Raw genomic sequence first — 27,320 nt, forward strand, 5'->3', positions numbered from 1 at the left:
GAGGGGAGGGGAGGGCGCCTGAGGGAGGCGCTGCCCCTCGGCTCTCTGGAGCTCCTCCTCACTAAACCCCGGCCTGTTTTAGTCCCCAAAGAACGTGTGAATGTTTCACAGTGTGCAAGCACGACGCTAAATCACAGAATCACAGAATTTCTAGGTTGGAAGAGACCTCAAGATCATCGAGTCCAACCTCTGACCTAACGCTAACAGTCCCCACTAAAACATATCCCTAAGCTCCACATCTAATGCTGCGTTTTGCCCCTTTCTCCATCACCCTGAGCACGACCGCAGGCTGTGAGGCTGACAGGGGTTTTGCCTGCAGAGCCAGCAGCCCCGCCACACGCAGCACACCCCAGTGACACCTCTCCAGGTGTCTTTGGCACCAAGGGCGCTCCCGTGTCCCCTCTACAAACGCCGAGAAACCTGGCACCCACACCGAGCTGCTGCCACACCAAGGGGCTGCGCGGTCACCCTGGAGAAGAGAAATTCGGGCGTGTTTATTCCCATGTTTATTGCCTCCCCAAAGCATTTTGACCATACGCCAAACGTAGTGCACATATTTACATCCATTACATCTCGGTAGGCTTCTCAAGGCGGCCTCTGCCAGCCAGCCTGCAGGAGCCACCGAGCTTCCTCCGCTGCTGCACCTGAGGCGGCACCTGAGGTACCTCAAGTAACCCACCTCAGGTATCGTTTCAGGAATTCGCATAAACTAAAAGCATTTCCTAAAACCAGGCGTTTGGTTTTACCGTTGCGCTTTCCCTCTGCTCTCTCCAACAGGTCTACCAGAAGGAAGGGTTACAACTGCTTAGGGGATGAAAGGAAATCCGTGGAGCAAGCAGCCTTACAAAACACATTCTCGTCCACCCACTTTAATCCCTTTATGGCATTCACTATAAAATTATATTAAAAACATCTATAAGTTAAAGTTGTCTCTGCTGCCTTTTCAAATGCACCTATTACATTTTAGTGATGACTTTTTTTTTAACCTTTTCTTGGAAAAGAATCAAGACTGTTTAAAAAAGTCAAAACCCAAATTTAATCGTTTTTCCTAAACACTTAGAGAACTTGCAGGGAAACATTGATCAGATGTGGACACTGAACTTGCTTGTGACTCAGGATGCTCCACAAACACAATAGATACCAATGTTGCATTTCAGCAAATGCAAATCATCTCTCATTTTCACCATGGTATGTCAAAACGTCATGCCAGGATTTTTACTTTTTGCAGGATTTTCCTGCTTGCTCTTTTAAAGAAGAGATCAAGAACCCATGCTTGTGCTATCTTTAATTCCAGATTCAACACAGGTCATAACAAAATAAAAAGAGTAAGAAGTTAATTCTTAGTAGCTAGTAAACTTGAGGGATTTTCAAAAACACAATTTAGTTTTTCCCTTTTCTTGCCAGTATCTTATTTTAATGAGAACTTCACCTTCTGAGGAAAGGTCATCTGTAAAGATTCCAGTACTCCACGCTTTTCAGTTAGCATCTTGCTCACAAGAAAACTTGTTCTGAATTTTCCAGCAGGTTCCATTTAGCAAGACCAGGGAAGACAGTAACATTTCTGAAGAAAAAAAAACCTTCAGACTTGAGAAGAAAGACTTGAGAAAATCACGAGGAGAGAAACACCCACTTGAAATATTAAAAGAATGTTTGCAGGCCGTATTTAGAGCAGGTTAATCTTTATGCTTCTGAAAGTAATAGCATCATTCCGCATATTTCAAAGTGCACAGCTATTTAATCTGTTAGATGCTAAGTAGCATTTTTCCACAAGTATAAATATATTGACAGTTTTTCATTTTTTTAAATGGCAATTACAATAGATAATCTGAGGAAACAACTTAGGTCTCCCTTTTGAACTCCTGGGACACCTGCACTGCCATAGGACACAGATGTGGGAGTGTGGCCATGGGGGTCGACCAGCCCCATGGTTGGTGATAGCATCAGACTTAACGATGAGGCCATCAGGAATGTAGAGTTTAGAGGGAACACAGAAGGGTGATTCAGGAGACCCTTGTTTTCTCGGGTTGCTTGTTCTCCAGCCGTCAAGGCATGGAAGTTGCTGGGGGTTTGCTGGTTGCTGAGCAAAGTCGTTTCACCAGTGAATAGTGAGTGGAAAAGGACTGCTGTGGGGGAATGGTGTAAGAAGGGAGCCTGTCCTCGGTAAGACAGAATAATGAAGTAAAGTCATCAATAAAAGTAGCAGCGGTTACTGATCCTGAAAGAACCCTGGTGTCCGTGTGGTCGTTACGCCACACGCAGGCACCGCATTATTGCAGTTGGCTGAGATGCTGATAGCAATCTAACCATCCTAATGCACAACTCTGCATTTACCCACTTCTCAGCCGCAGCAGCAGTAAGAGCAGGGCAGATTATACCCATCGGCAGCTTTGCTATGACCATCTCTTAACTCTGCCTTCATCCTTCCAGTATTTGACAAATGCACGGCCCATCTTTTTTCCTCTGTTAACCGAGAGATTGCCTGCAACCTCAGACCCATTTGTGGACCAGAAGGTGTAAGTACGTACTACTTATTGCCTCTGGAACAATTATTTGCTATTAAGATGACACAGGAGTGCCAGTATGTAATTTGATAGTTTGTTTTGTTTTCCCTAGTAGAATTACAATACATTCTGGGCAGTTGAAAATCCGGGAATTCATGTTTTCTGTGCAAATTTTTTGGGCAAACTTCAAACGTTTGGGTTTCCTTCCATTTCTTCTCCCTTTTCCTGTCATCACGGTAAGAATATCCGGTAAACCAACCCTTTATTTATTTCAACAGCTTTTATTTCTGCTTTGTACCTCAAGCTTTGATGTCTACCTTGAACGTCGCGCTTTCAGCTGCTTAGTCAAAAGTCTGCAGCTAGTCTTTCTCACGTTACACCAACTAATTCAATAGAAGGCATTTCCAGTGGGACAGTTTAGAAAAGGTACACATGCAAATTGATTTCTGGATCACCAAGAGCAATGGCATATAGTGTACTTCTGAAGTCAAATCCTGCTCTCAAATGGCAAGACTAGATCAGAAGGAATTCCAGTGAAGTCAGTCAAGTCTTTAAACTTTCAATTTAGGATGAGAATTTGGCTCCACATAAACTGAGAGCACTGTTCAAAGACGGCAGTTTTCTCAAGCAAAAAAATACTGCCCTTGTTACAAGCCACCTGGCATTCTCAAATACAAGAAAACATTCTCCTGCATAGCACTGTTAAAATGTCAAAAAATAAAATAAAAATACATTTTCAACCCACTTTCAACAAGCTTTAAGTGCATTGTACATAGCTGCTTCAAAACACCTTTGTTTCATTGTCAGGTGTGGCTACACATAGCTTCCAAGTACAGAGTTACATTGGATGTAGAAACCAATCGGTGTTTGTTCATCTCTAAGAAGTCAATCCAGCAATATTCTGGTCCAGAAAAATGCATACGCTACCTCCTCCTCTAGTTCGTGGCCCGGGACAAGCGACATGGCTCCGACCACAGGAGCATACTGCAAGCCAGCAAGCATTTAAACAGTTGGCAAAAGTGTAGAAAGGCACAAAGCTTGTCCTGAGCAGTATTTCCATGCTCCACTTGTGGTGCCCATTGAGGAATCACTGTTAGGACCTAGCTTGAAATAAAAAAAGAGTAAGAAAATGGAAGTCTCCCAGCAAAAAAAAAAAAAAAAAAAAAAAGGTTGCCTTTTTTTAAAAAAAAAGCTTTTGAGATTTACTATTGCGTGTTTTCTACCTTTCCAGTGAAAATTAAGGAAGCTATAGATGCGTGTTAGCCAGACATACGGATTCACTGCTGCTGGAATACCAAACGGGAGAGCTGCTGTAAACTGTTGCAAGTACTAAAAGCAATGCTTTCAATGGTCTGTACAGAATTTGCAAATACTTACTTTGAAAAGAGATTAGTGTTTTTCTTAGTTTTCTCTGCATTGCTTAGAAACACTAAAAAACTACAACAGCGAACTGCTACTCTACACCAGATCAATACACCCCAACAGATAATTAGGAATATATGCTATTATATTTAAAAATACCAAGTTCTTCTAAGCTGACAAACCTTAAAGATTTTACATAGAGTTAGAGATAAAATATTAAAAAATCTTGTTTCAACTCCACACGCTTGACATCTGAATAGGAGTGATGTAATCATACTATTTATTCCATCAGTGAGACAAAATGTTGTATGGAACTAAATTTCTGAGATTTTAAATAGAAAGTCATTTAACTCGTATATACACAAAGTGTTCTTTCCACAGATATTTACATGGCAAATATGGTAGAGGAGAACCACTATGACTAAGTCTCTACAAGTATAGCATCCTTTCTGAGCTATTCTCTCTGCTGAAAGAATTCACAGAAGCTTTGAAGTAAAATCTAGACAATTAAAGTTATCTATATTTCACAGTAGGTAAAGAAGCCATTAAATGATATTTCAGTATAAGGTTTCTGGAAACAGCTACACAGTAGAGTTTTACATCCACCCCTCTTTTCCAGCATTCATGGTGAAACTAAATCTCTTCTTAATTTACAAGAGAAATAACGGCATACATAAAGATGTATGTGTACAATTGCTGCTCATCCTCCTCGATAGAGGCTGGTCAACCGTTCTAGTTCTTTGCAGTTGTCCATGGACATGGAATCTGCTTTCTTTCGGAGACGGTCATCTCGATAAACTTTTGCTGCATAAAGCAAGTCTGTTTCTTGAAGAAAAGAAGAAAGAAGATTTTTCAGGTTAGAAACTGAACGCTTTGCACGTGATGCATCCCTCTTCTGAGCTGTCTGAAACACCTCAGGTTTAATCCTCACCCTTTTCTCTTTCTGTCTATTCTAACTACACACAGACACCACCTAAACGGCACCGCTACAGGCTTCCCTTCACTGGGTCTTCCCAAACATTTCATCTTTTTCAGCAGAGAAAGTGGTGACAGCCTTCCAGCACCCCCACATTTCATACAGCAGTACCTGATTACAAAACAAAAGCAAAAGCTACTACTTGCATCAGGTCTCGTTAAACAAAACGGATATATGCAACACTCATTTTGCACGTTATTGAAAGCTCTAGCATCTTCTCTGTGCCAAAAATCCATTCTGAAGGTTAAGCTCATTACTTCAGCTGATGCTGCTTCAGCCTGCTGGTGTTCAGAGGAATTATTAAAAGAGCTCTCCGTATTATACTGGTGTACAATGGCATTTTAATTCATTCTTAAATGTCAATCAATGTTGGAAAGAAGATTTTAACTGTCAAAAAAAATATCAAAATCACAACATGTGTTTTAAATCTCTAAAAATATAAGTCAGCTGTTTCTATAAGTAGAGAAAATCTATTAGGGCCTGCTTTCTTGAATGTCAGTTAGGGTAGTTTACACAATCTGATAACTTGCAGATAGCAAACAACATGACTGTTCTACCCAATCCACATTTTGCTGAAAAAAAATGTACAAAGAATATCTACCCTTTTTATTGTGCTGGCTTCTCTCTTGTGTTTCATTTTTGTTAACAACCATCTCTCGCTATTGCAAAGCATTTCATAAGATATGACTACCAATCATTCATCTAGCAGCCACTTGTAGAAGGCAAATAGGATGTAAATTTCTTGAAGAGGGGGCATATTCAATCATTTCAAGATAATCAAAGGACAGTACAGTTGGAAAACATACAAGAGATTTTGATATTTATTTGTTTTATAGCCAAACATACTCTGATGATTTCCTGTACTTGAAAAACCTGGAAAACATTATTCTGATCAAATCGAGTAGTCAGGGCAGCCATCTGGTAGTTCTCCCCCCGAAGGACAGGTGTTTCTCTTGCATACATGTGACTGATTGGCACAGTTTTCTGCCAACAGTTCTGCTTTCCTTTGGGCAATTTGTAAACCTCTAGAGCTTTACTTGGGCATACGCAATGAATACGGAGGGTAACGCCTCTGGGAAGCAGTGGGCTTGCTGTGCATGGGCAGTGATTTGTATTTGTATACACAGAGGTCAACTGTAATGAATGCTTTCAGTCCTGTGCAGGCATCTGACTAACTGTGAGGTCTGTCTGGCTTTTACAGCTGGGAGGAGCTACGGGGCCATCTCAGCAGAAAGGCTGGGCAGCTGGTCTGCAGAGGGTGAAGTTCTGCAGGAACAGACAGTTACACTCAGATAATGAGTGAAATTTGCTTTCAGTAAGCAACTGACAGTTCACAAATGACTTTTTTCTCTGGTAGGATACTACCCAAGTTTACCTGCTGAAAGTTCAAACCATTTGGTCACAGGTAATAGAATAGCAGGGTGATAATTTGGAGATGGCAGATGCTACTCAGTACTCTTATGCTTTAACACTAAGTTCTGTGCTGCATCTCCTTCAAGGAAATAGTTCTTTGTATTATATTAAACTAGGCAGGAAACATAGCCAGTGAACTAAAAAGATTGTTTTCAAAGTCTGATGTAGCCAAGGAACCAAGTCCAGGGAGGAAAAAAAAAAAATCACTCAGCACTGGCAAAAGGCTAAGCACTGATTTCTAGCTTATGGTGTTCTAACATGTCATGTTGGGTGTCCTTGGTTGCCTGGAAAAGCAGTGCCATTGGTACTGTAGTCCCAGGCAGATTATCTTTTCTCTCGCTGGAAACATCCATCTGGGCTTTTGTTTTATTTATATTAAAGCACCTAAAGATGATACACAATACAAAAGATGATGCCATGATAAAATAATGTAGAAGAGATTAAAATTTTCAGCTTTCGTCCTGAACTTAGAGCAACTCCTTTCTCACTACCAATTCAATGTAGTCATTTTCTAAGAAATGGTCACAGATAACAAAATGATAGATTAAAATTGCTGAGGACGTTCAGATGGTGGTTAGGTCACAGCAAAATTAAGTGACACTATCTGGGACAGTCTGAAGAAGTGAGAAACGGCGGGGAACCTTACCTTTGCTTTCTCATTCAGTTTTATTAATAATATAAGCACTTCATTCTTGCCTGTGATTTTTTTTTTTTTTTTAGTAATGCATGTGTTTATGAAATTAAAGATATTAACAAACTTACTTTGCTGCCTCTCCTTCCAACAGTTATTACGAATATTGGACACATAATCCTCTTCCACACTCTTTTCCACTTTCTGTAACGACACTCCTTTGTATTCATTTCTAAAGTCCTTGTTGACGTAATAAACAACACCCAAATTTTCTGTCTGCATTTTAATTGTCTGACCTGTACTTCTGCAAGAAAAAAAAAAAAAGAGGTGGGTGAGAGACTAGATGGTTATTTGATCTTTTTTATAACACAAACATACTTCTAAAAATGTTGTTATTATGGAAGAACAGCACATCACTGAATTTGCCATTTCAAGACAAGCAGTGAAATGAATGGCTGTACCATCTGCCAGAGAAGAAAATACTACCTTCATTATTACATTAAATAGAGAGCATTAAACTTTTGCTGTTTTCATCCTTAATCTTTAAAAAAAACACTTTAGTAAGACACTTGTTTCATACCTCTTTAGCCACATACAAGCTTTGATAATAGAAAATTACATTTAAACACAACAGAAGAAAAAACAAACCGGGTCACTATTGTGACAGCCCAGTACGGGCATCTCCATTCTAAATTGCTTTCTGCGACCCTTGACAAATCCGTTTTCCTGCTGGCATTCTGCAGATTAAAAATCAAGGAGCGTGCACAAACATTTTGGCAGCTAAGTATTTATACATATCACAGTAACTTGGATGCAGAAAAGAACAACAACACACTTTGGAAATAAAGAACTCTGGAAAAATAATAAAGGAGAAAAAAAGCCTTTCTGCTGTGGAGCTGAGAGCTCTAGATGGAACTGAGGATTGTTAAAATAGTTGTGACGAGTGGGACAAGTGTGTTAGGTAGTTGCATGCTTGGTATTTTAAAAAGTTCTTTCTCTTAAGGAAAAAAAAAAAAAAAAGGATCCTTCTGTACGAAACACATAAGTCTCACTATCAAAATCCCTTGCAAGAAAACAGAGATAGACTATCATCATACAGAACAGGCAGTTTCTGTTGCCCTTATCTAGTTGATAAGGATGAGTTTGCCTTCGGGCACTTTGCTGGCTATAAGCACAGATGATGATAATCACAAATAATGATGAGCCTTAGCAGGTTTCAGCATTTGATTAAATACATTGGAGATACATAAACACCTTTGTGTCTTATTAAAAGGTCTCCTAAACTCAAGTATTGTTAATCTCTTTTCTCTGTTACATTCGCACAGCATATTCTTAGTACACACCTTAAAAATGTTGTTTGGCTTCACTTCATCTACACTTTCTCTCCCTTTCCTGACTGTGGGAAATCACGGACCAACTAATGGAAGGCTCTCTAAAAGCTTCTAACTGGGAAAAGGTGATTACAACATCCTTCCCCCTGCTTTAAACTAATGTGATTGAAAATTACTTACGATCTTGGGTATAAGGCATAAGGAGGGTTAGATACCATCAGCTGGCTCAACAAGGAGACAAGGATCAGCACAATAACGGGCATCAGCTGAATGAACATAGAGAAACCTCCCTAAGGGGAAAAAAAAAACCACAACAGATTCAGGTATCTCATAAAACAGCATCAATTTAGCAGGTACATTTGACATAATTTAATTCTAAGCATGACTTTCTACTTCAAGATTCAAAAGCTACTTTGAAACTATAACTACAAATCTGCAAACACTGTAGTGTTATCTTAACTTTCCAATGCATACACAATATCTGTAGCATGCTGAAGCTGCAAGCGTTCCTAAGTTAGCACGTAGCCACAAGCCACTATTAAATTAATAGCTGAATTCAGTCACACAGGACTCCGTGTTTTAGTCTCATCAATACAATCATGTGCAATTACATAGGACTATGTATAATTCATAAGTACAATTCTTACTTCAGCCCAAATTAACTTTTAAATGCAAGCAAGAATTAGTGACCAGGCGCTGGCATGACAGTGGCATACAACAACGGATTTACAAAAACGTGCTATTATCTTCTCAAATCTGCATGTCCGTCTACCACATCAGTAAGACCACCACCTGCCAAAGTTTTAAAATATGTAACGGGCAAGTATAAATCTTCCTCTACAGTACAGAGCCACTGTACAATCACATCACTGAAAATGACTACAAAAAAACTTCACAATCCGCAGTTTAACGTCAATGGTGCTTAAACATACATCACCCCTCTCTTCCTCCCTCTCGTGTCCACTCTGACGGTGCTGATTGGGATGACTGTAGCCAGCACGACCATTAGAAAATGAGTGTACACTACCTAGGAAAAGAAATATCCACATTTAAAATCTAAAAGAAACTGTTTAGAGGTCAAAACAGGAGCAACAACGTAGAGAATTTAACATTACCACATGATGATGCATAAAATAACCCAGCTTTAAGGTAACTCACAATTCCAAAGCCGTTTAAAATAAATATTTTAAGCTTTAAACCAACTGATTTACTATTTCATGTACCGTAGGATCACCACAGAAACCCCAAACAACCAAACTTGCATTTTAGCGATTTAGCAACACTTAGAGGACATTTAAAATGTGACATGGATTAGAGTTGGGGATGGAGGGTGTTTGGAGTCATTTTGTTGTTTTCCAATGCCAAACTTTAATCCCACTCTGGGTACTACTGCTCAGAGTTTACCACTCCCATGATTATGCCGACAAATACAAATACCTGTTGGAAATGCCCCTCCAAAAAACATGTTGAATAGATCTTCTGGAGTAATATCTGCCTCACAGCCTCTGTGGAAGTTGAATCTACCATTGCTAGGGTGATTGCACGTTTGCTCTTCGCTGCCTGTAAGGTCATACTGCTTTCGTTTTTCTGGATTACTCAGCACAGCGTAGGCATTTCCGATTTCTGAAGCAAGGAATAAAAGACAACTTTCATAAATTAAAGATAGGAGCTATTCCAGCATGAAAATTGCAATTTCGAAGTCAAGAACAGGCAGAGACTGATGTTCTTTGCTGTGTTACAAATCACCTATAGTACAACAGGGTCCAGAAACATCTCTACTGTCTGTAGCACGGTTTTTACCAGGTTTCCCAACAACACCATTCCCAGGCCTTTTAACCTGTTGAACTGGGCAGAAGGTGGGGCAGTTTTCTTCCTTTTTTTAGGGGAAAACCTACCTCTGTGGAAATTTTCTTTCTCACAGCAACTGAGAAAACAGAATCAAGCACTGCAAGAAAAGCTCTGAAGCTGGGCAATCACAAAGTTCAGTCAGCTCCAGCAGCTTAACTTGAAATCATCATAGATTCAGCAGGTTTCTTTGGTTTCATGTGGTAAGCGGAAACGTTTTTCAGTGTGTAAACTTTATGTCCCTGCTCTTGTAGATGAAATTTTTCCTCACGATTCTGAAGATTCCTTATGGAGTACGTTAATAACACGAAGTTTTGCACGACGTAACGTTAGAGGTGTACGTGCGTGCCTGACAGGAACCTGTGTGCTCCTCAGGCTGTTGACACAACCTTAACATTTAGAGTCTGGCCTGGCTGCCTGTCCCACTTCACGCTACATTGCCATGAACGAACAACTTCAATTTCGAAAGCAGAAAGGGAAAAACTCAGCTAGGTGTGCATGGAAAGAGGCAGTGTGAAAAGACCACAAGGCCTGCTGGCTTTATGAGCTTTGACCCCAGCTGCTGTGCACACACACAGCTCTTGCAGGTTTAAGGAAAACTTCTGCTGACATTTAATGCACAGTCTTCACTAAACCTAAGATGCCCTTAGAACCAATAATAATTAAGAATGACTTTAAGTGGAGAAGAAAACTCAAAGAAATTAAGCCTGGGAGTATGTGATACACACTAAGGACAGCAAATGCTGCCACAAGATTACTCTGTTACTCAGCCAATGATAAAACTAGTAGAAAAAACTTAGATTTTTTTTCAACAATTTAAAATTTAAGGTGACATTAATCAGGTGAGCATATAAAATGAAGACACCATACTGTCACAGTATGGTCAGCAAGCTTTCTTGACTATTCGTTTACTATTTGCTTTTGATTAGTTGATGCTAATTCAAAACAGATTTGATCCAAATAGAGTTATCTTTAAATAAAGGACATAAAAATGAAAGAGATTCCAAGAGATTAAAAGTGATTATATTTGAAGAAATCACAAACTTCTAACCTAAAATAAAACCTCAAGGAAGATTGCTTAATATAACAAAGGGTAGTACCAGGTAGTTTAAAGATCCAAGTACCTTGCCTGACACCAAACTCAATTCTGTTTTCTAATGTAACTTTTCCTTAAAATAAAGCACATTTTCTTAACATTTTGTTATGAAACTCCTTGTCTCAACTGTATGTCAGAAATTCATCAGGCACCTTTAAAGGCAAACTAAATGATACATTTACTGAGCCATACAAAGAGATGACAATCATTTCAATGCAAGAAAAATTGTAGCTTTCTTTAAAGATTAAAAATCTGAATTATTTAAATATTTAAAAATAATTATTTCAAAATTATTTGTATTTTTTAGTCAGCAAGATTTTCTGTTCAAGCACTCATCTAGTTAAGAACCAGAAAGTGAAATTAAGTCCAAGAAATCCAACTTGACCAAAGGGCTCATTTTAAATCAAAGATTAAATAATAAGATGCTGATTTCCAATATTTCAAAGATTATTTAAAATGCTATTAACAGGGAGGAATTATCTAATTTCTAGGGCTGGAGACAATTTTATAAGAACACCTTTTTAGAATAAAGCCATCACATAGCTTTATTAAAACAACAATCACTGATAAGCTTTCCTGCTATGGTACATCTGCTTTTCTCTGTAATTATTAACAAGCTATTATAATTACCTCTTAAAATCTTGAGAAATCTTGTTGGCATTTTTTTTCCCCAATGTAAGCATTGTAAATGATAATTTTTTTAAAATGTCTGAATATAAACCTCATGCAGGAAAAAATACAAATACCACAGATCGTTTGTTTCTGCATGATCATTTCAGACAGATTCGTGTTTCTTTTCATCTATGTTTGAGATGAAGCAGTAGTTTTCTTCAAAACAGTTCTCCTTGCAGTGGGCAAAGCCTGGCAGCCTTAGGTCAGATCAGATTGTAAATCTTGATCAAAGAAACAGGCAAAGGCAACTATGAATGGGCGTTTCTCAATAAATGCTTTTTTGTATGGAAAAAGTAACAAAAGTACACACATGGGAGGAATTCTAACAAAAAGGTAACTCAGCAAAACACGATTCAGTAAAAACTGCCTTTTGCTATTGTTACTTTGCTATTTGAGCTTGAAATAAAAGCAAATGTCATGGATTCAAATGCTTACCTAGTAAAATTCTATTAATTTCAGCAATACAAAAATGAATATGCTCATGGCAATTTTGTGTACTCAGGATGTTTTAGAGGGCTACATCAATGCTTAAACTAGAAATCAATTTACTTATAATGTAATATAATACCATCCACTACAAGCTGCATATCCAGTAAAAGCAATGCACCAACCAGTGTCACTTGTCCTTTTAAGTGTACTACTCCTATCCTAAAAAGTAGCATATTTATGAGGACTGTTAATATTTACTCCATGTAACTACTACTCTTCATTCAAATCACCATTCTTGACACAGGTTTTCCAGAAGCCAAAGTAATGGCAAATGCTATAACCCCCCCGCCTCAAAAATCTGAATAATCATATCGTATGTACCAATATTACATTGAACCAGCTTCAGCTGATAGACTTACATTCAGTCAAAATGGATGACAGCAAAGAAGCGCAACTGGAGTTCACAAAGCAAGCATTAGTATTCCCTCTCTGTACCTGAAAATTACAGTCAATCCTCTGAAAATGAACCCTCTCCAGAAGTCCACATTATTCATCTCAACTTCTAGGTATATGCCAAAATAATAAAGGTCAAACATTTCTTTGGCTAAAAAAGGTCAGTATAATATTAGCTACAAAATACCACACTGACAATTTTATAGAATGACAATCAAACAATGCAGATGAGTTGCTTTTAAACGGACAGAGTTCAATCATAAAAGAAAGTTTAAGTAAAAACTTTACTTTTAAAAGCCTCTGTTGCTCCCGGTGCATGGTTTTTGTCCGGATGGAATTTCAAAGCAAGTTTTCGGTAAGCCTTCTTTAGGTCTTCTTCACCTGCATCCTTCGACACCCCAAGGACTTCATAATAATTTTTGCATTTCTTTATACTGCAAAAGAAAAGGAAAAAAAATATTGTAACCAAAAAGATGTAACAGTAGTATGTTAGAACACAGCTGCAAATGAGCTAACATGTTGTACTGACGGAATACATTACAACTCTCGCTTTTAATACAAAATAAACAAAAAAATCCACCCTACAAACAAATAAGAAAGCCATTGTTCACAATAAGCTCAAAACCGAGCACAGTAAACTACTGTACTCAAAATTACTTACTGCATAAATTTATTTTGCTCTACTTGTATTGTAAAACTACCACTGTTGTAAGAAAAGGTTTCTGTTCGCAGTTTTTACAGAATTTCCTTATCTCCAATTATGTGAATATTGCTGTTAATAATGCATAAAATGAGGATTTCAAATTTACTTTGCAGAGCTAGGAGGTAGAAAGACCAGTTTTGACTGTCAACAGCAAATGCATTTCGTTATGCAGGATATAAACCAAAACAAACAATACCTTCCTTTCTCCAAACAAAAGTCAACTCACAATTCATTCAAACATTCACTTCTGAGGGAAATAAGGTATGTGAGAACACCTCTGTTGCTGGGAATGCACCTGGATCTTAAGAAACTTTCTGTAAGTGTTAATATAAGTTAAAAAAACATAAACGGTTCCTGCAATTACAGATTCGACTCATCACAAATGTTCAGTGAAGACACTGAAAACCTGGAAATATTCAGTATAAGCAGTCTATATTATATATAGCAGTCTACACTACAAGCAGTCTCACGCAGAGATGAACAGCAAAACCTGGAAATGATTTGATGATTTGTATACTTTACAATACCCAAAAGAGAGAAACTGCAGTCACAAGGGACTGAGAGAACGTTAATTCTATGTAGGTAGGAAGAACTCATCAAACCGATAAATACACCTTAAAATCAATCCTGCTAAGTTTTGTTTTATTTTTTTTTTTTAATAAAAAGTTAAGAGTTCATCATAAGAGATGAGAAACAGAGAAAAATAAGGCTGAACAACAGAACTGCATGGCAGAAACGAGGCACGCTAACATTTGGAGAATACCAAAAGAAAAGAGCTGGTCTGAGCAAGAAATAGAAATTACATCCAGAAATACTTTAAAAGCTTAATGCGAGTCTCTTCACATAGCTATAACTGTGTCCACATTCCTTTAATCACACACATTTCTAGGTAAATATGGGTTTAGTGTTACAAAGACTATACACAGAGTAGCCAAGTGGAAAAAAAAGGGAGTAAGCAAGCCTTTGGCAGTTTGGTGAATGAAGAATGGGGACCCTGTAATTAAGGGAATGCTAGCATTAGGAGCACACCCACACCATCGTGTGTGGTCCTCCGTAGCTCTCACATTGATCAACTCAGGTTTCATTTGAGGGATCCTTTTTGTGGTGTAATGGAACAACACGAGCTTTCACGGCTGTCTGGGTGCAGTGCTCACAAGAGCACTGCATCGAATGCATGCACAAACATCCTGTGACACAAATATAGCTCATTATATTGAAGTAGTGTTTAATAAGCTGCAGTTAGGAAGCTGATAAAGCTAATTAAAAAGAATAGAGTAAATCCGTCAACAAGAAGTAATGGAAAGAAAATACATTAAATTACACTCTGAGTACTGGAAACTTGTGTTTGTTAATTTGTACATCTGGCAAAAATTCTGGTAGCATACACAGATCCCTTCATCTTTAGCCTCAAGATCTGGATTACTTATGAACTGTATCAAGAACAAACAGCTTTATTTGAAGGTCTAGTAGTATCAGGTTAAGATTTATTTCAAGAAATTGCTATCTCAGCATCTGGTCCAAGTTCTTCACCTCAACTTTTCCCCAAAAGCATATGTTCATTTCTCCTGGTAGTAACAAACATGAAAAAAAATAAAAATTAACTTCATAACACTGTAGGATGAAGAGAAAAGCAAAGGAAAAACAACAACAACCAGCCCAAGGAACGTCAGCCTGTTCTAATCCTCCAAAACTTGCCCCAGACTTTCCTCCCATGCGCGGCCAGTGGAAGTCCCGTGGTGGCCATCCCTGACGGGGACAGTAGGAATGGCTATTACTGATCAGAAGATGAGCACGTCAGTACATGACTCACCAGTTTCTGAGCCCACAAACTGTTTAGAGCCAGTGCACCAACGCAGAGCTACGTCTTGATGAGGATGTGCGGGCAGGAACCTGCTGCGTGGCTCATACAGAGCTTGCCCTCAGAAGAGGTGCATGAAACTGCTATCCTGAGCCTGGCACACCAATGAGCTGTTACGTGTCAAGAAATAAAAGTTCTGCCAAGGTATAACACATTTCTGTTTTCTCTTTGCATATCTTTGTTAATGTCTGCTTTGTCAAACAAAATATGCAAATGCACAGATATTTCCATTGCGACATTCCCAATTTTGTATGAAGCTATAACTTAGCATTTCAAGCACACCTTATTCCAAATTGCCCTCATACCCTGACTGGCTAGCCTAGGCTAAACAGCCAGCCTTGAACAAAGAAGCCTTTGTGAGATTGTGATGGCCACCCCTGACTTTTATTCTTCCTTGTGGGTTAATGTCTGGATGGGCCCGGCCTACTCACAGGAATGCTGCCTGCCACAGACCTGTCACTGAGCCTCCAGACCAGGTATGTCCTGCTGCACAGGATGAACCCCGAGATAACGTGACTCCTGTTCACTGCCTCAGTGAACACATCTTCAGCTCTTCATCTTCAGATCTCAAGCAGCTCAGTGCTGGCTCTTACAAACCCCAGCAGCAACCACACGCTGCAAGCACTCTGTGGACAGCCCCAGGAGCGCTGCTGCGTGCCACTTCGTAGTGAAGCACGTGGCCCACGCAAGGCAATTTTGCAGAGTTCAGCAGGACTTTGGATTAGGCAGATCAAACTTTAAAGCTAAAGTACATCAAATGATCGTGTAAATACACAGAGGCCAAAAACTGCACCTGTATCTGGAATCCTCAGCAGTGACTATGTGCTATGAAACCCTCACTACACCCTGACATTAGAGTCTTGCCTAATTTTGTCTTACATTTGTCTTTAATTTTGTCTTGTCTTTTGTCACTTCAAGGCAAAAAGCAATCCTTACAGGGTAATGGCTCGGTTCTTGCCCCCTCAGCAAAGTCCGAGTAGTTCTGCACCCACACTCCTTCCACAGCAGCTTCGCACTGGGGAAGGCAGCACAAGCAAAGATGATCAGAAGGTGCTTTCCAATTAAACAAATTCATCAGTGTTTGTGGTGTCTTAAGTCCTCTTCCCTCAGCCTGCCACCATCTTTAGCAGAAACTTCTCTCCAGCTGCTGGGAGCTGTTGGAGCCATGGCCCACTTCTGATCCCTGCTCCTTAGTAGAAGCCGGCCTTCTCGGCCTACTCCTCACCTCGTCTCCGAGCCAACTGATATCGTAGGCTGATGCACCCCAATCCCCACTCTGCCACCATCCCTTGCCTGAACTTTGAGCTGTCCTGTGGAAATTTGTCTCATGAGGGATGGAGGGAGCACTCGTCCACTTGTCTCCTGTTGCCAGTCACGCAACACAGGCCAGCAGAGGCTGGGCAGAGTTAGAGGAAAACCAGTGGATGTTTTAGAAAATGCTGATCACTGATGTTAGCTGTTCGTATTGAACTGGTTTTTGTTTGTTTGTTTATTTCTGGCTTATTTCAAAGTTGTTGCTTTCAGCATCAATTTATTTTTGTGAGCTGCGATTCTTGCATTTTTCATTCCTGGCTGGATTGCTTCTATTTCAGAATCACTCTGAAGTTCCTTCTGCTCTTTAGCTGATTTCTGCCCTTGCTGAATTGTTTGAGCAGAGAAAAGCAGAGATGTCTGCTTTCACCTGCAGAAGTTCTGGGGCTACCACCACTGCTTCTCCTGTGCTTACAAAACAATGTGATCCTATTGCTTTGCTCCTTGTTCCACTGCTCAAATCTACAATTCGGATTAGGTCAACAGCTTGTATCAGGTTAACCAAACCTGCTTGCGCTTCTGCATCAACTACCTGCACTGATCAGTAGCTATGGATTTTGATTACCACTACATTATTTCAAAGGGCCTTCCAAAACCTCTGTGTGCACACACAGGGATGGCCCAAAAGACAAATACTTGGACGACAATCTCCAAAAGCTCCTGCTGGGAGCCACAGTTATTTCTCCCGATGGTAATCTAAACCGAGCAGCACAGCGTGCAGCAATGTGAATGCCAGAGATAAAGAACTGCGCAAAAGGAAGCTACGCTGATCCCAGCGTTTAGCAGAAAAATGTACTGAAGCACAAACCAGTTTTCTACCTAGGCCCAAGTTTCCAATGATGACAGAGAGCATGAAGCAAACGGCATCTTGCAGCTGAATTGGGAATGTGCCAGTCATGGTTTGGATGAAAAAAAGTGGTCTGCAACAGGTGTTCTGTGTTGGAAAGAGGGGCATCTCCACGCTGTTGTTGCAGAGCTCAAGCTGTTACCAGCTTACCCCTGCTATGTCCCAGACGTTTCAGGTCACTGTTTTTCTTACAGATGCGACACCACATTAGGGTGCATCTCTTGGTACTTGGACTCAGATGCACTCACTCAGTTTGTTTCTCCTGTATCAAATGAAATACTCAAATCTATGCTCACATTAGCGTACTTTCCTCCAGATTTTAAGTTCTTTTCTTAACTGTAAAGCGTAGCTTAATGGTAAAAAATGTACATTAAAGCTTTCTGCCACTACATCTTCTGTGCCACTTCTCCCTGACAGACCTTGTAACTATGATTTCTACCTTGACTTTCCCAACCATTCAACTGCGTGTTTCAATGATTCACAGCAGTCCTAGAAGCCTAATTAAAGGCATGCCCTGATTTCTTTCTTTTTAAAGACTTGTTGACTGCTCTTATTATTCTATTTTAATTATCTTCGTGACCCCACGTTAAAAAAAGTAACGCTGTATCTTTTTGCTGAGTGTGCAGAAGGCCTGCACATAGCTTGCATTCCTTACGTGAAATGCACAGAGAGAATTTTTGGTTTGCTCGATGAATTCAAATCAAGTTGCTGATTAACAGCTGACCACTACTGGATGAAATTTAATCCTGCCTTGCAAGGTTCCTTACAGAGCTCATGCCTCTAGCAGTCTGTGTTGGTTCTAGCTCAAAGATCCAAAATAAATAAATAAATAAATAAATAAATAAATAAACCTTTCCTGTGCTCTCTTCCAAGGGGCAGGCACTAGCAGTGCAGGAGAAGCAATACTCCAACAAAGCTTTCACAAGACAGCAAACCAAGTCTAACACATTATATATTACTACTCACAGCAGTTATTTTTGCAGTTCTCAAAAAGGTAATCTGGAATGTATGCTTTAGCTTCTTTACTAAAGAGGCATTGGACATCCCATGAGTTTTAAGATCATTTAAAGGGAATCTTTATAAAGTGTACAACCTATTGACAGCTCAGAAACATTTTTCTTCAAATTATGCAGTAAAATATAACACACATTTGACAGCATAAAAAGAAATGGGAAAGATTAATGCACAGCAGGCAACTGATTCTTTTATTTTTAATTTCATGCTAGTTCACAAAACCTTTCCAAAGCATCTGTACACGTGGTATAAGAAGGCAGATACTACGAACAGAATTTGCTTGAAAGTAATTAACAGCTCTTTGACGACTGTAATCTGTAAGAATTAACACTTTTCCAGTTAAGTAAAAGAAAAATAAGTTTCCATTTTCTTTCTTACACAGATGTTTCACCTCTCGTTTCTTACAGAGATCCGAGCATCACCCAGCACTTATGCAATCAGTGGAAATGTATTGCACCTTAGGCTTCTCCCTGTCGAGTAACTTGTTTGCAAGCTCATGCAATGCTCTAGAAAAGTGTTATGATAGCTTGCTAGTGAGCAGCGTCCCCTGTGTATGTGGAAAAAATAAAAACAGCACTCAGGTGTTTGTTTGTACTCCTTTAGAGTAACCCAGAAAAGCAATGCAGTTTAATTAGTTCTACTGATCCAAGTTTCTTCACTAAGCTTCTTAAACCTAAAGCAAATTTAAGATTTCTGGGCAACTCCAGGCATACCACTCAGTGATTCAAGCTGGAGAGCTCAGAGCCATCCCTTTCCTACTGCTCACTAGTGCCTATAAGAAACGGTTGTACGTGGCACGTGTAGTTACATCTGGAACACCTCCTCTCAAGTCTACACTGAGTTACTAACACTGAACCAAAAATTCCTAGAGAGAAGAATACCTGAGGATAATGACCATCTTTCAAATCACAAACATACAGAACAATTTAGTTTGATGGACTCAAATTCATGGTAAGACTCAGAATTAACAGAGAATTTAAGATTTCTTACCTTGCTATTTAAAAATGTATTTTTTTCACAGGAAAAAATAGAAATCAAGCATGAAACAAAATTAAACCCACCTTTTTTTTTTTTTTTTTTTCACACAGCATTTCTATAACCAATTCAACGCTCTGAAAACTGTTCAGCTGTGGTAAGGCAGCAGCATATGGTGGTGACAAGCTTGACTCTCTAAAGAATACCCTTCCCAGAGGGGCACGTTTCATTTAACTGGAAAAGTCTGGGGCCCGACTGAAGCAATAACATATGCAGCCTGTCATGTTTCCAACTAAAAAGCTCATTCTCACTGTGGTTTAAATACGAGCTTCCCCTCAGCTATCATCACTGAATGTGTTCTATTTTTCCATTAGGTTTTAGCCCACTGTTTGGATTTAATACTGTTCTCCTGGGCAAGGAAAACATTATTTTCTTCTTCTTCACCACAAATTTTTTTAAGTGGCGTGTTGATGTCACTAACAGACAACGTGACAAACTCTTCAAATGTTCCAGCAAGGCCAGAGATTTGCTCTGCTGATTACTGCACATCTAAACTAACAGGCAGTCTTTCTCCAAAGGTTTAGGATCTGCTATGCTAAAGGATGCATCACTCGGACTAAGGTCAAGATACTGTTTTAACAGCTGATTTTCTACGTTGTATGTAAAATATAAACAAACTTGGGCTACTCTGCAAGCTAGTACAAATGCTTATTTGCAACCCCCTCCAGAGGGATTATAACCCCAAATTTTATATTCACAAAATAAATTGTTGAAATAGTCACTGAAAAGCAGTGTTGCATCAATATTATCCTCAGTGTGTGACTTGGGTGAATACCTCTGGTTCTCATCTCCCCACACCGGAATAATTTTGTCTGGTATCTAGTAAGGCCCTTCAAGGAAGCAATCCCATAAAAGCACACCGTGGAGAAAAGCTGGCTCTGTAGCATCATTTTAGGCAAGAAGAAGCGGAGAATGTTACTTTCTCGTAAAACAAATAAGCAAACAAGAAAGAACTTGCAGGCAGCCTGATGTCAAAGCAGACTGCAGCTCAGAATGGCGCGTCACGGGTGAGTGAACGCTGGCAGAAACACAGCCTTACTTGTAGCAGCTTTCTGGAAACGTGTTACATGTCTTCATCTGATCTAAGCCTCGTTTTATGGAGGATTTACTTTCTGGATATTTTGGCTCACAGACGTGCCCACGGCCTCACCTGCACACACACGTACCACAGCCAGTATCTCAAGGTGGTTGAAACTCTATGTGTTAATTCAGAGTTTACTTTAGATGTCCCATGAAGGTCAACTGCATCAATCAGCCAGGGAGATGATGGTAAATGAAAAGTTTTAGTAAATAGCCACAAGAAGAGGGTAACCACGAGAGATGCTGTTTTCTACCTGCCTGAATACAGTGCTGCTGTTTCAGCACAGAAAGGTGAGTTTTTCCTCACTGGCAGCGCAGCTGAACAGATTGCTGAACGTCAGGAAAAGATCCCAAGACAATATTAACAGCGACGTACGTTTCACAGCAAAAAATTAACACACAGATTTGTGTTCTGCACAACAGGTCACCCTACACAAACTAGGAGATGAGGGCCTTTTCATTTCCCTTCTTTGAACTCCCTTGAAAATATCCGGGCTCTGTTTATCTGAAAATAAAGGTGGGTTTGGAGGTGTGCAGTTTTAGAGTGGCCACGTCAGTATTTCTTTAGCAAAGGAAAGAAAAAAAAAAGAGCACATCTCAAACAGTATTTTTCTCACTGCTACTGACAACGAGCATGTAATGATCACATAACCTACGAGTTACTTGCCTCAAAAGGACATTTCTATTGGTCTTTGTTTCTTTTCTCACATCCTCCTTTTCTGCTGTTGTCCCGCCTTAATGGTATCATGCTACATGAAGTTCCAGACAGTTTACAAACGGTGTTTAGGCTACGTGCTTCCATGTTTCTCATATATCTGTACTTCCAGAACAAAATAGTTTCTAACGCTGGGCTCAGGCCAGCCTGAACAGCTTCAGACATTTAAAGAGTAAGTATGCAATGCAAATTTAGATAGCTGAGTATAAAAATATTTAATAGAAGCACTGTCCTGCAAGTTGTATTTTGAATTTTCTGTTGCTTCTCTTGATGCTACCTCTGAAAACGTAAGCATGCAACACACAGAATGAAAACCAGCGGTGTATTTAAGCAAGGCCATACCTGAATACTCCTTCCATTTGGTCTTTGGTGTAGCCTTTCCCACTCTCGCTCCCAGCAGAGGCATTGCTCTCCTTCGTGCTGCTGGGCTTACTCTGATCACTGCCGCCGGCTGGCTTTCGGCAGTAGGCGCCTCCCCCAGCAGCACTTCCATTCTTCGTAATAGCTTCCAACAAAACTGCAAAAACAACAGGATATCGTAGCATCATTACGGGCATTAGTAATTAAGTCAGGGCTCTCAAGTGCCTTCAATGGGAGCACTGCACCGTAAGAGACTAGCTGCTGTATTCCCCTTTCTTTTCACTCATCACTTTGTACCGCAAACGTATCTGAGGCCCTTCTGCAACTCCTTTGTATGGCGCAACTGTGGAAAAGCATTTCAAAATTCGTGGTTGGAATTCTCTCAATCTCTGTCAAGGTAATTTAATACCGCAGAGAATATGTCCAGGTACTCCATCTCCATGTGTTTCAGAGGCACTGAACGCATTCTTTGGGGTGAAAACGTCAGAGTACCTGAATAAGCAACTGCAAACAGAAAAGAGGAACGAAGCTAACACCCTAAAGAACCTGACAGGTGCTCCACCCAGAGCCCAAACCCAGCTCCTGGTTTGCCTAAGCAGGCAGACTTGTCCTGGCAACAGATTTATTGATAATTATGACACAACAATACTTTTTATATGATATTCATCTGGTTAACAGGCTTTTGAACCAAGAGTTATGGACTTGACAGCAAAACTGACCATTCATTTCCGTTGTTTCTTTAAAAAAAAAAAGGTCACGAACAAGAGGCTTCCTGATAAACGACTCGGCGAGTGTCACAACCGAGCCCACGCTCACCTGGGGAGGTGCACGAGAAGCCCTACACCTCGGAACAGCACTGATAATGTCTCATCGTGGCAAGAGGGGTGAGAACCAGAAAGATGAAGCCACATTTGTGTCAGGCTGCAAAACTGCAACACACCCTGCTAGGGGGTTCTGCAGCACGTCAGCTGAAGTTTTGTAGCCTGAGCCATCGGTGGCCACAAGCTGATGTTCTGTACCCCCTTCAGACAGCACGAGCTGAAATCTCAACGATTGTTTGCCCCGGGTAAATCGGGACCAGTCAGCTGCACCCAGCTCTTATTAAACAGCCTCTCCTTACTGAGGAGACAGCCTTTCAGAGCAAACTACACTGAGCAAACTCCGCAGCATTTCATAAACAAGCAGGATTTAGTGTCATTAAAGAAGATCCCACTCACCGTGAAGGCACGTTGTCACTTTACCGTGAAAAAGCATTTTCTTCTAGAAGCTAATGAGAAGCAGCCTGAAGGACTTTCCCCTAAATCTAATTTAAAATCTCTCCTCTGACCAGCACGGTCTCTCCCACAGCAGCAGCGAACCGGGCTCCTCCACATTTCCAGCTTGTACCTCAGAGCAGCACAGGAAGGAAAAGGAAGCAGAGCTTTGTTTAAAAGGAAGAGAAGCACTTTTCTGAGAGGTGCTTCCTGGAGCTCCCCAGTTTGCTTTTACTTCAGGCTTTGCCCACTACCTGCGGGCAGGCAGCCCCAGGCAGCCTGACCGAGACAGTCAGATGGTTTCAGCGCTGCTCTCGCGTTCGTGCCTGCCTCAGCACGATTCCTCAGTGGTCAGGTCAGGCTTTTCACTGCGGAAACAAAGACGAGGCTCACGTTTATGTGCTGGTTTGTACACTCAGGGGGTGTTTTCACTACAAACGAAGTGAAGTTCTTGAGAACGGGAAAGCTGTAGCTGCGTGAAGGGTTGCAACTGAAGCACGCATCCGAGTAGCTGCAAGCTGCTGCCAGTACCATCTGGTACCGCAGTTGAAGTCTTCAGGTCAACGAAGTAATAACTAATCGAGAAGAGAGATGTGAACACGAGTGCCCTCAAAATGAAGTGTTTGCAGACCAGATTTGCTCCAGATAAGTGATAAAACAGAATTATTCTTCTTCTGTTTCGTGACCTTCAGTATTTAATAATGGTGTAACGTGGGATGCTATCGATCACGCCACCCTGACTTACTCTCCGTAAATGATGCTTAATGAGCAGCTTTGCAAAGCCTGCCTTTGTACCTGTATTCCTCTAGAACAACCCCATCCCTACACTTGTGCAGCACCAAAAGTGGCAGAAACACAGCTACAGGCAGCAATTCGCATTTCTAACCTCCAGCAACTCCTCGGAGCAAACCAAGGCAGTAAGTCTGTCCGGGAGCTGCCTTGCCTGTGCTACGCTTCCAACACCACTACTTCCTAAAACCCCTGCCAACACTCCCGCCTGCCTAACGGAGCTGCAGTGCCGAGGAGACAATCTGGGGCACTCGCAGAGAGCGAGCGTTGTTCGGTCATATCCGTAAGCGTTTAACTTTGCAAGCGAGCAGGACGCAGCACACACAGACACGCGACTGCTCGGCGCTGAATAGGAACGTCCTACAAAGGGTCTGGAGCTGCTGCTTCCTTCAGGTAAAAATACCCGGTTCATACAGCCACAACAGATTTTGACTCATCCGTGAAGTGGTGGTGGTAAAAGCAGGTGTTAGAACGGCGCTACTGACAGTATTAAAGGGAAATCCCAGAGTGCACACAGGTGTTTTAAAATAGGATATGCAAGGAGTCAACAATTTATTTTCTTAGCAGGTTAGGACGATGAGCCTCACCTCCAAGCACACGAAGGCTCTCCTGCGTGCACCTTTTCTCATTCCTGAATGAAAGATCCTCGCACTGCATCTGATTCCACTGCGGGTCGAACACGACTCCCATTTCACTACTGGGAAGACCAGCTGAACTCATACGAGAGCATCACCCCCCAAAAAACGAAGCTCACATACTCCTGAAACGAAACGCTTGCTTTTAAAGGCAGCATCAGAAGCAGTGCAGGCAATCTTGAGAAGCCCTGAAGAATAAAGCTGCCCGTAACGTCCTCTGGTGCCTCCAGCTCCAAGCAGAACGGCGCACATGTTTGAAAAGGAGACCATCCTGTTATCTTCACATCCACTCTTCCAAATCCTTTCCAGACAAGCAATTAGTTCCCACTCAGTTGCAAGATGAATCAAAATCACAACCAAACTGAATAGGCTGATGGAGCAGCTGAATTGTTCAACAGTTTTCTAGCAAAGAGCGACGTCAACGCGAGCAGTTCCCCTGAAGTCATCAGCCAAGTGCCACGCCGAGCTCCCACTTCGCACCAGTAAAGCCTTCAAACAGCACAGCTGCAGGCAGCGCACTTCAGGCTTTGCTTAGCAAAACCAAACTTCACTGGTGACCGAACTTTCAACGTAAATGCTGCCAAAAATAAGCCACATCATTTCGGAGGTAACAGTTAAAAGCTGCTCTGCTCCCTTTGTAAGCAGCTGCAACACGAGGAGGAGGAGGAGGAGGAAGGTCCTGCCAGTAAAAAACAAACCCAAAACCAACTCAGCACCACCATTCTCGCTGCTTTTATTGCTGATGGGACACCAAACTTACACTACAGGTATGCCCTATGGTGAATTTGTGACTTCAGAGAGAGACTGGAAAGAAGGAACCTCCTAATGTACCTCCTAATGCACATCCCAAAGAGAGAACAAGCGAGCACAAGGGCACCCAAGGCTGTCATATCATCCTTTCACCACAGAAAACCAACCCTTTATGGGGTTTTACATCTGTAAAATAACAGTTTGTGTTAGAATTAAGTCAGAAACCTCAACTATTTTCTTATCCTGTGTATATGCTATGACACGATTTTTAATTATCTAATGAATTACTGTTTTCTTTTTTTTTTTTTCCAGGCGGACCCCTAACGTAATGTATCTAAAAGGACAACGAGATAACGAAGCAGCCGTTTCATTTATTCTTTCTCCCTGTAAAATTCCAGCCCTGATTTACTACACAATTCCCAGTCCCTGTCCTGAGAACAGGATATTCGGTGTCTTTGCAGCTTTCTGCGCAGATTAACAGGTCAGTTGCAGTGCCTGACAAGCTTCAATAAACTCAAGGAGCTGCTGTTATTTTGGGAGGAAATGGGATGGCTCAAAAGGAATCACCAACCTCCACGGCCAGGGAACTGAAGCACGGGGATATTACAGGTTTACAGAGTCCCCTAATTTCAAAGTGCCTAGTTCAAACCAGGCCTAGGGCCTGATTGTTTCAGTGGTATCAGGGCATCTGCAATTCTCACTAGCCTCAGATGGAGCTTTAACTGCCCGCCAGTTCCACACATCAGGCCCTTGTTTCAAGGTGGATAATACCTGGAAAACGAAGCACAAACAATCAGCTGCCACTGATGGATGGAAACAGAGAAATGCTGGGAGGCACTCGGTGTCGGCGCACAGCTCCCAGCTCACAGGCCACCACCACAACCGCAGGGCCATCCTCTTCTCACCAGACCCGCACCTCGTTCGTGACACACTTTGCTAATTTCCACAGTGAATAACAGAAGCGTCCTACAGACAATAGCCTAATTAGCCGTCTGCTCCTTGCTCTGAATACTTGGCAATGGTGGTTACGCAGCAGCGGTCCTACTTAAAATAAAAAACAAAGCACAAGAGCTCAAAACAAATCACATGGAGATGTCTTTTGGTTTTCCTGAGAGCTGCTCTAACTGATTTTGGAGGCTAAGGGTGAACTGAAACGCTCAGCCTTCCTGGCCCACACAGATCCCAAAAAGCTGCACACGTTTCCAAGCATGCCGTCACACCACACTACAGAAATTGAGGGGAACGCAGCCGGCTTCTGTTTGCTTGCATTTCCGAGGAAGCGGCAAGAACACAAACAGTGCCACACGCCTGATACGAACCAGGCAGCGGAGTTACCTCCTTCCTGCTGATTTACCAGCCACGGCCATCCACTCCTGCGGGGAAAAGAAACCAACCCTGTGCGCTGTGAAAAAAAATAAGAGCCCTGATGGCACCTGGGGTTGTGTATAAGAGCTGGGGGGCTGGAGGGGGTGGAAAACGTTTGCTGAACGCCTTTACTTGGCGCCCAGGCCTGGCGTTCGCCGTTTTTGGAGCGTGGTGCGGGGTGACCCCCCCCCCCCAGGGCCGCCCGCTCACCTCGGGCCGTGTCGGTGGGGTAGAGCTTCTGGGCCTTGCCGAGGAAGCGGAGGGCGCGGTCGCGGTCTCCGGCCTCCAGCGCCTCCCTGGCGATGCCGATGCACTTCTCCGCCTCGTCGCGGTTCCCCTCCATCGGCTCCTCCTCGGCTGCAGGGCGCGGGGCAGCGGCGGCGGCGGGGCCCCCCCCAGTCCCGTCCCCTCCTCCCGGTGCTGCCGCCTCACCCCGCGGCCCGGCCCCTGCTTCCGGGCAGCGCCGCGCATGCGCCCGCCGCGGGGGAAGGGGCGGGCGGAGCCGGGGTCGGGGCCGCCCCCAACCCCCAGCGGGGTGGGGATGGGGCCGCGGTGCTCAGCGCTCAGCACCGGGGTTTTTTTGTTTGTTTTTTTTAGGGCTGCCTCGGTTTTGGGTTTCCTCCGGGGTTATGTGTTAGGATTCTGCAGGTGCTGCTGCAGGAGGTGTGGTTTTAGGGATGGCTTCATGGCTTTTTACAAAAAGTGGCAAAAAAGAGCAGGATTTCCCCTAAAAACTGGCTGACACCCCCTAATTACTGACATCCATCCCTTCAGCTTCACCCTTTTTCCTAGTAATATTTCCATTTCCTAAGCACACTCACTCCCCAAGGATGCTGTCTCCCACACATGCTTTGTACAAACCAACCCTCTTTCACTTACTGGACAGGACACGGCCG

At 41.8% G+C, this 27,320-nt stretch overlaps 1 protein-coding gene across 3 annotated transcripts; it reads right to left on the reverse strand.

Annotated features, from left to right (window-relative positions):
- Window positions 1-4,120: 4,120 nt before the first annotated feature.
- On the reverse strand, window positions 4,121-26,910 carry DNAJB14 (DnaJ heat shock protein family (Hsp40) member B14). Of its 3 annotated transcripts, none has more exons than XM_084519405.1 (9): window positions 26,635-26,910; window positions 26,395-26,461; window positions 21,615-21,789; window positions 12,998-13,143; window positions 9,652-9,837; window positions 9,147-9,241; window positions 8,395-8,504; window positions 7,015-7,187; window positions 4,121-4,688 (listed from the first exon to the last, which is right to left on the reverse strand). In XM_084519405.1, exons 1-9 carry the CDS (start codon window positions 26,893-26,895, stop codon window positions 4,564-4,566), a joined length of 1,338 nt encoding a protein of 445 aa, XP_084375531.1. In that variant the 5' UTR covers window positions 26,896-26,910; the 3' UTR covers window positions 4,121-4,563. The 3 variants fall into 3 exon arrangements, with proteins under 3 accessions (XP_084375531.1, XP_084375533.1, XP_084375532.1); XM_084519407.1 differs by lacking the exons at window positions 26,395-26,461; window positions 26,635-26,910 and adding exons at window positions 22,850-23,253; window positions 24,262-26,352; XM_084519406.1 differs by lacking the exon at window positions 26,395-26,461 and having other exon boundaries at window positions 26,635-26,871.
- Between the last annotated feature and the right edge of the window lie 410 nt (window positions 26,911-27,320).

This window comes from Aythya ferina (assembly GCF_964211825.1).
Source record: "Aythya ferina genome assembly, chromosome: 4".
Taxonomy (NCBI): domain Eukaryota; kingdom Metazoa; phylum Chordata; class Aves; order Anseriformes; family Anatidae; genus Aythya; species Aythya ferina.

Coding starts and splice junctions, on each gene's coding strand:
- DNAJB14 (XM_084519405.1), bottom strand. CDS start 26,895: ATGCGCGGCGCTGCCCGGAAGCAGGGGCCGGGCCGCGGGGTGAGGCGG. Junction 26,462..26,634: donor CCCCACCGACACGGCCCGAG/GTGAGCGGGCGG, acceptor TTTTTTTCACAG/CGCACAGGGTTGGTTTCTTT. Junction 8,505..9,146: donor GGGAGGAAGAGAGGGGTGAT/GTATGTTTAAGC, acceptor TTTTCCCCTTAG/GGAGGTTTCTCTATGTTCAT.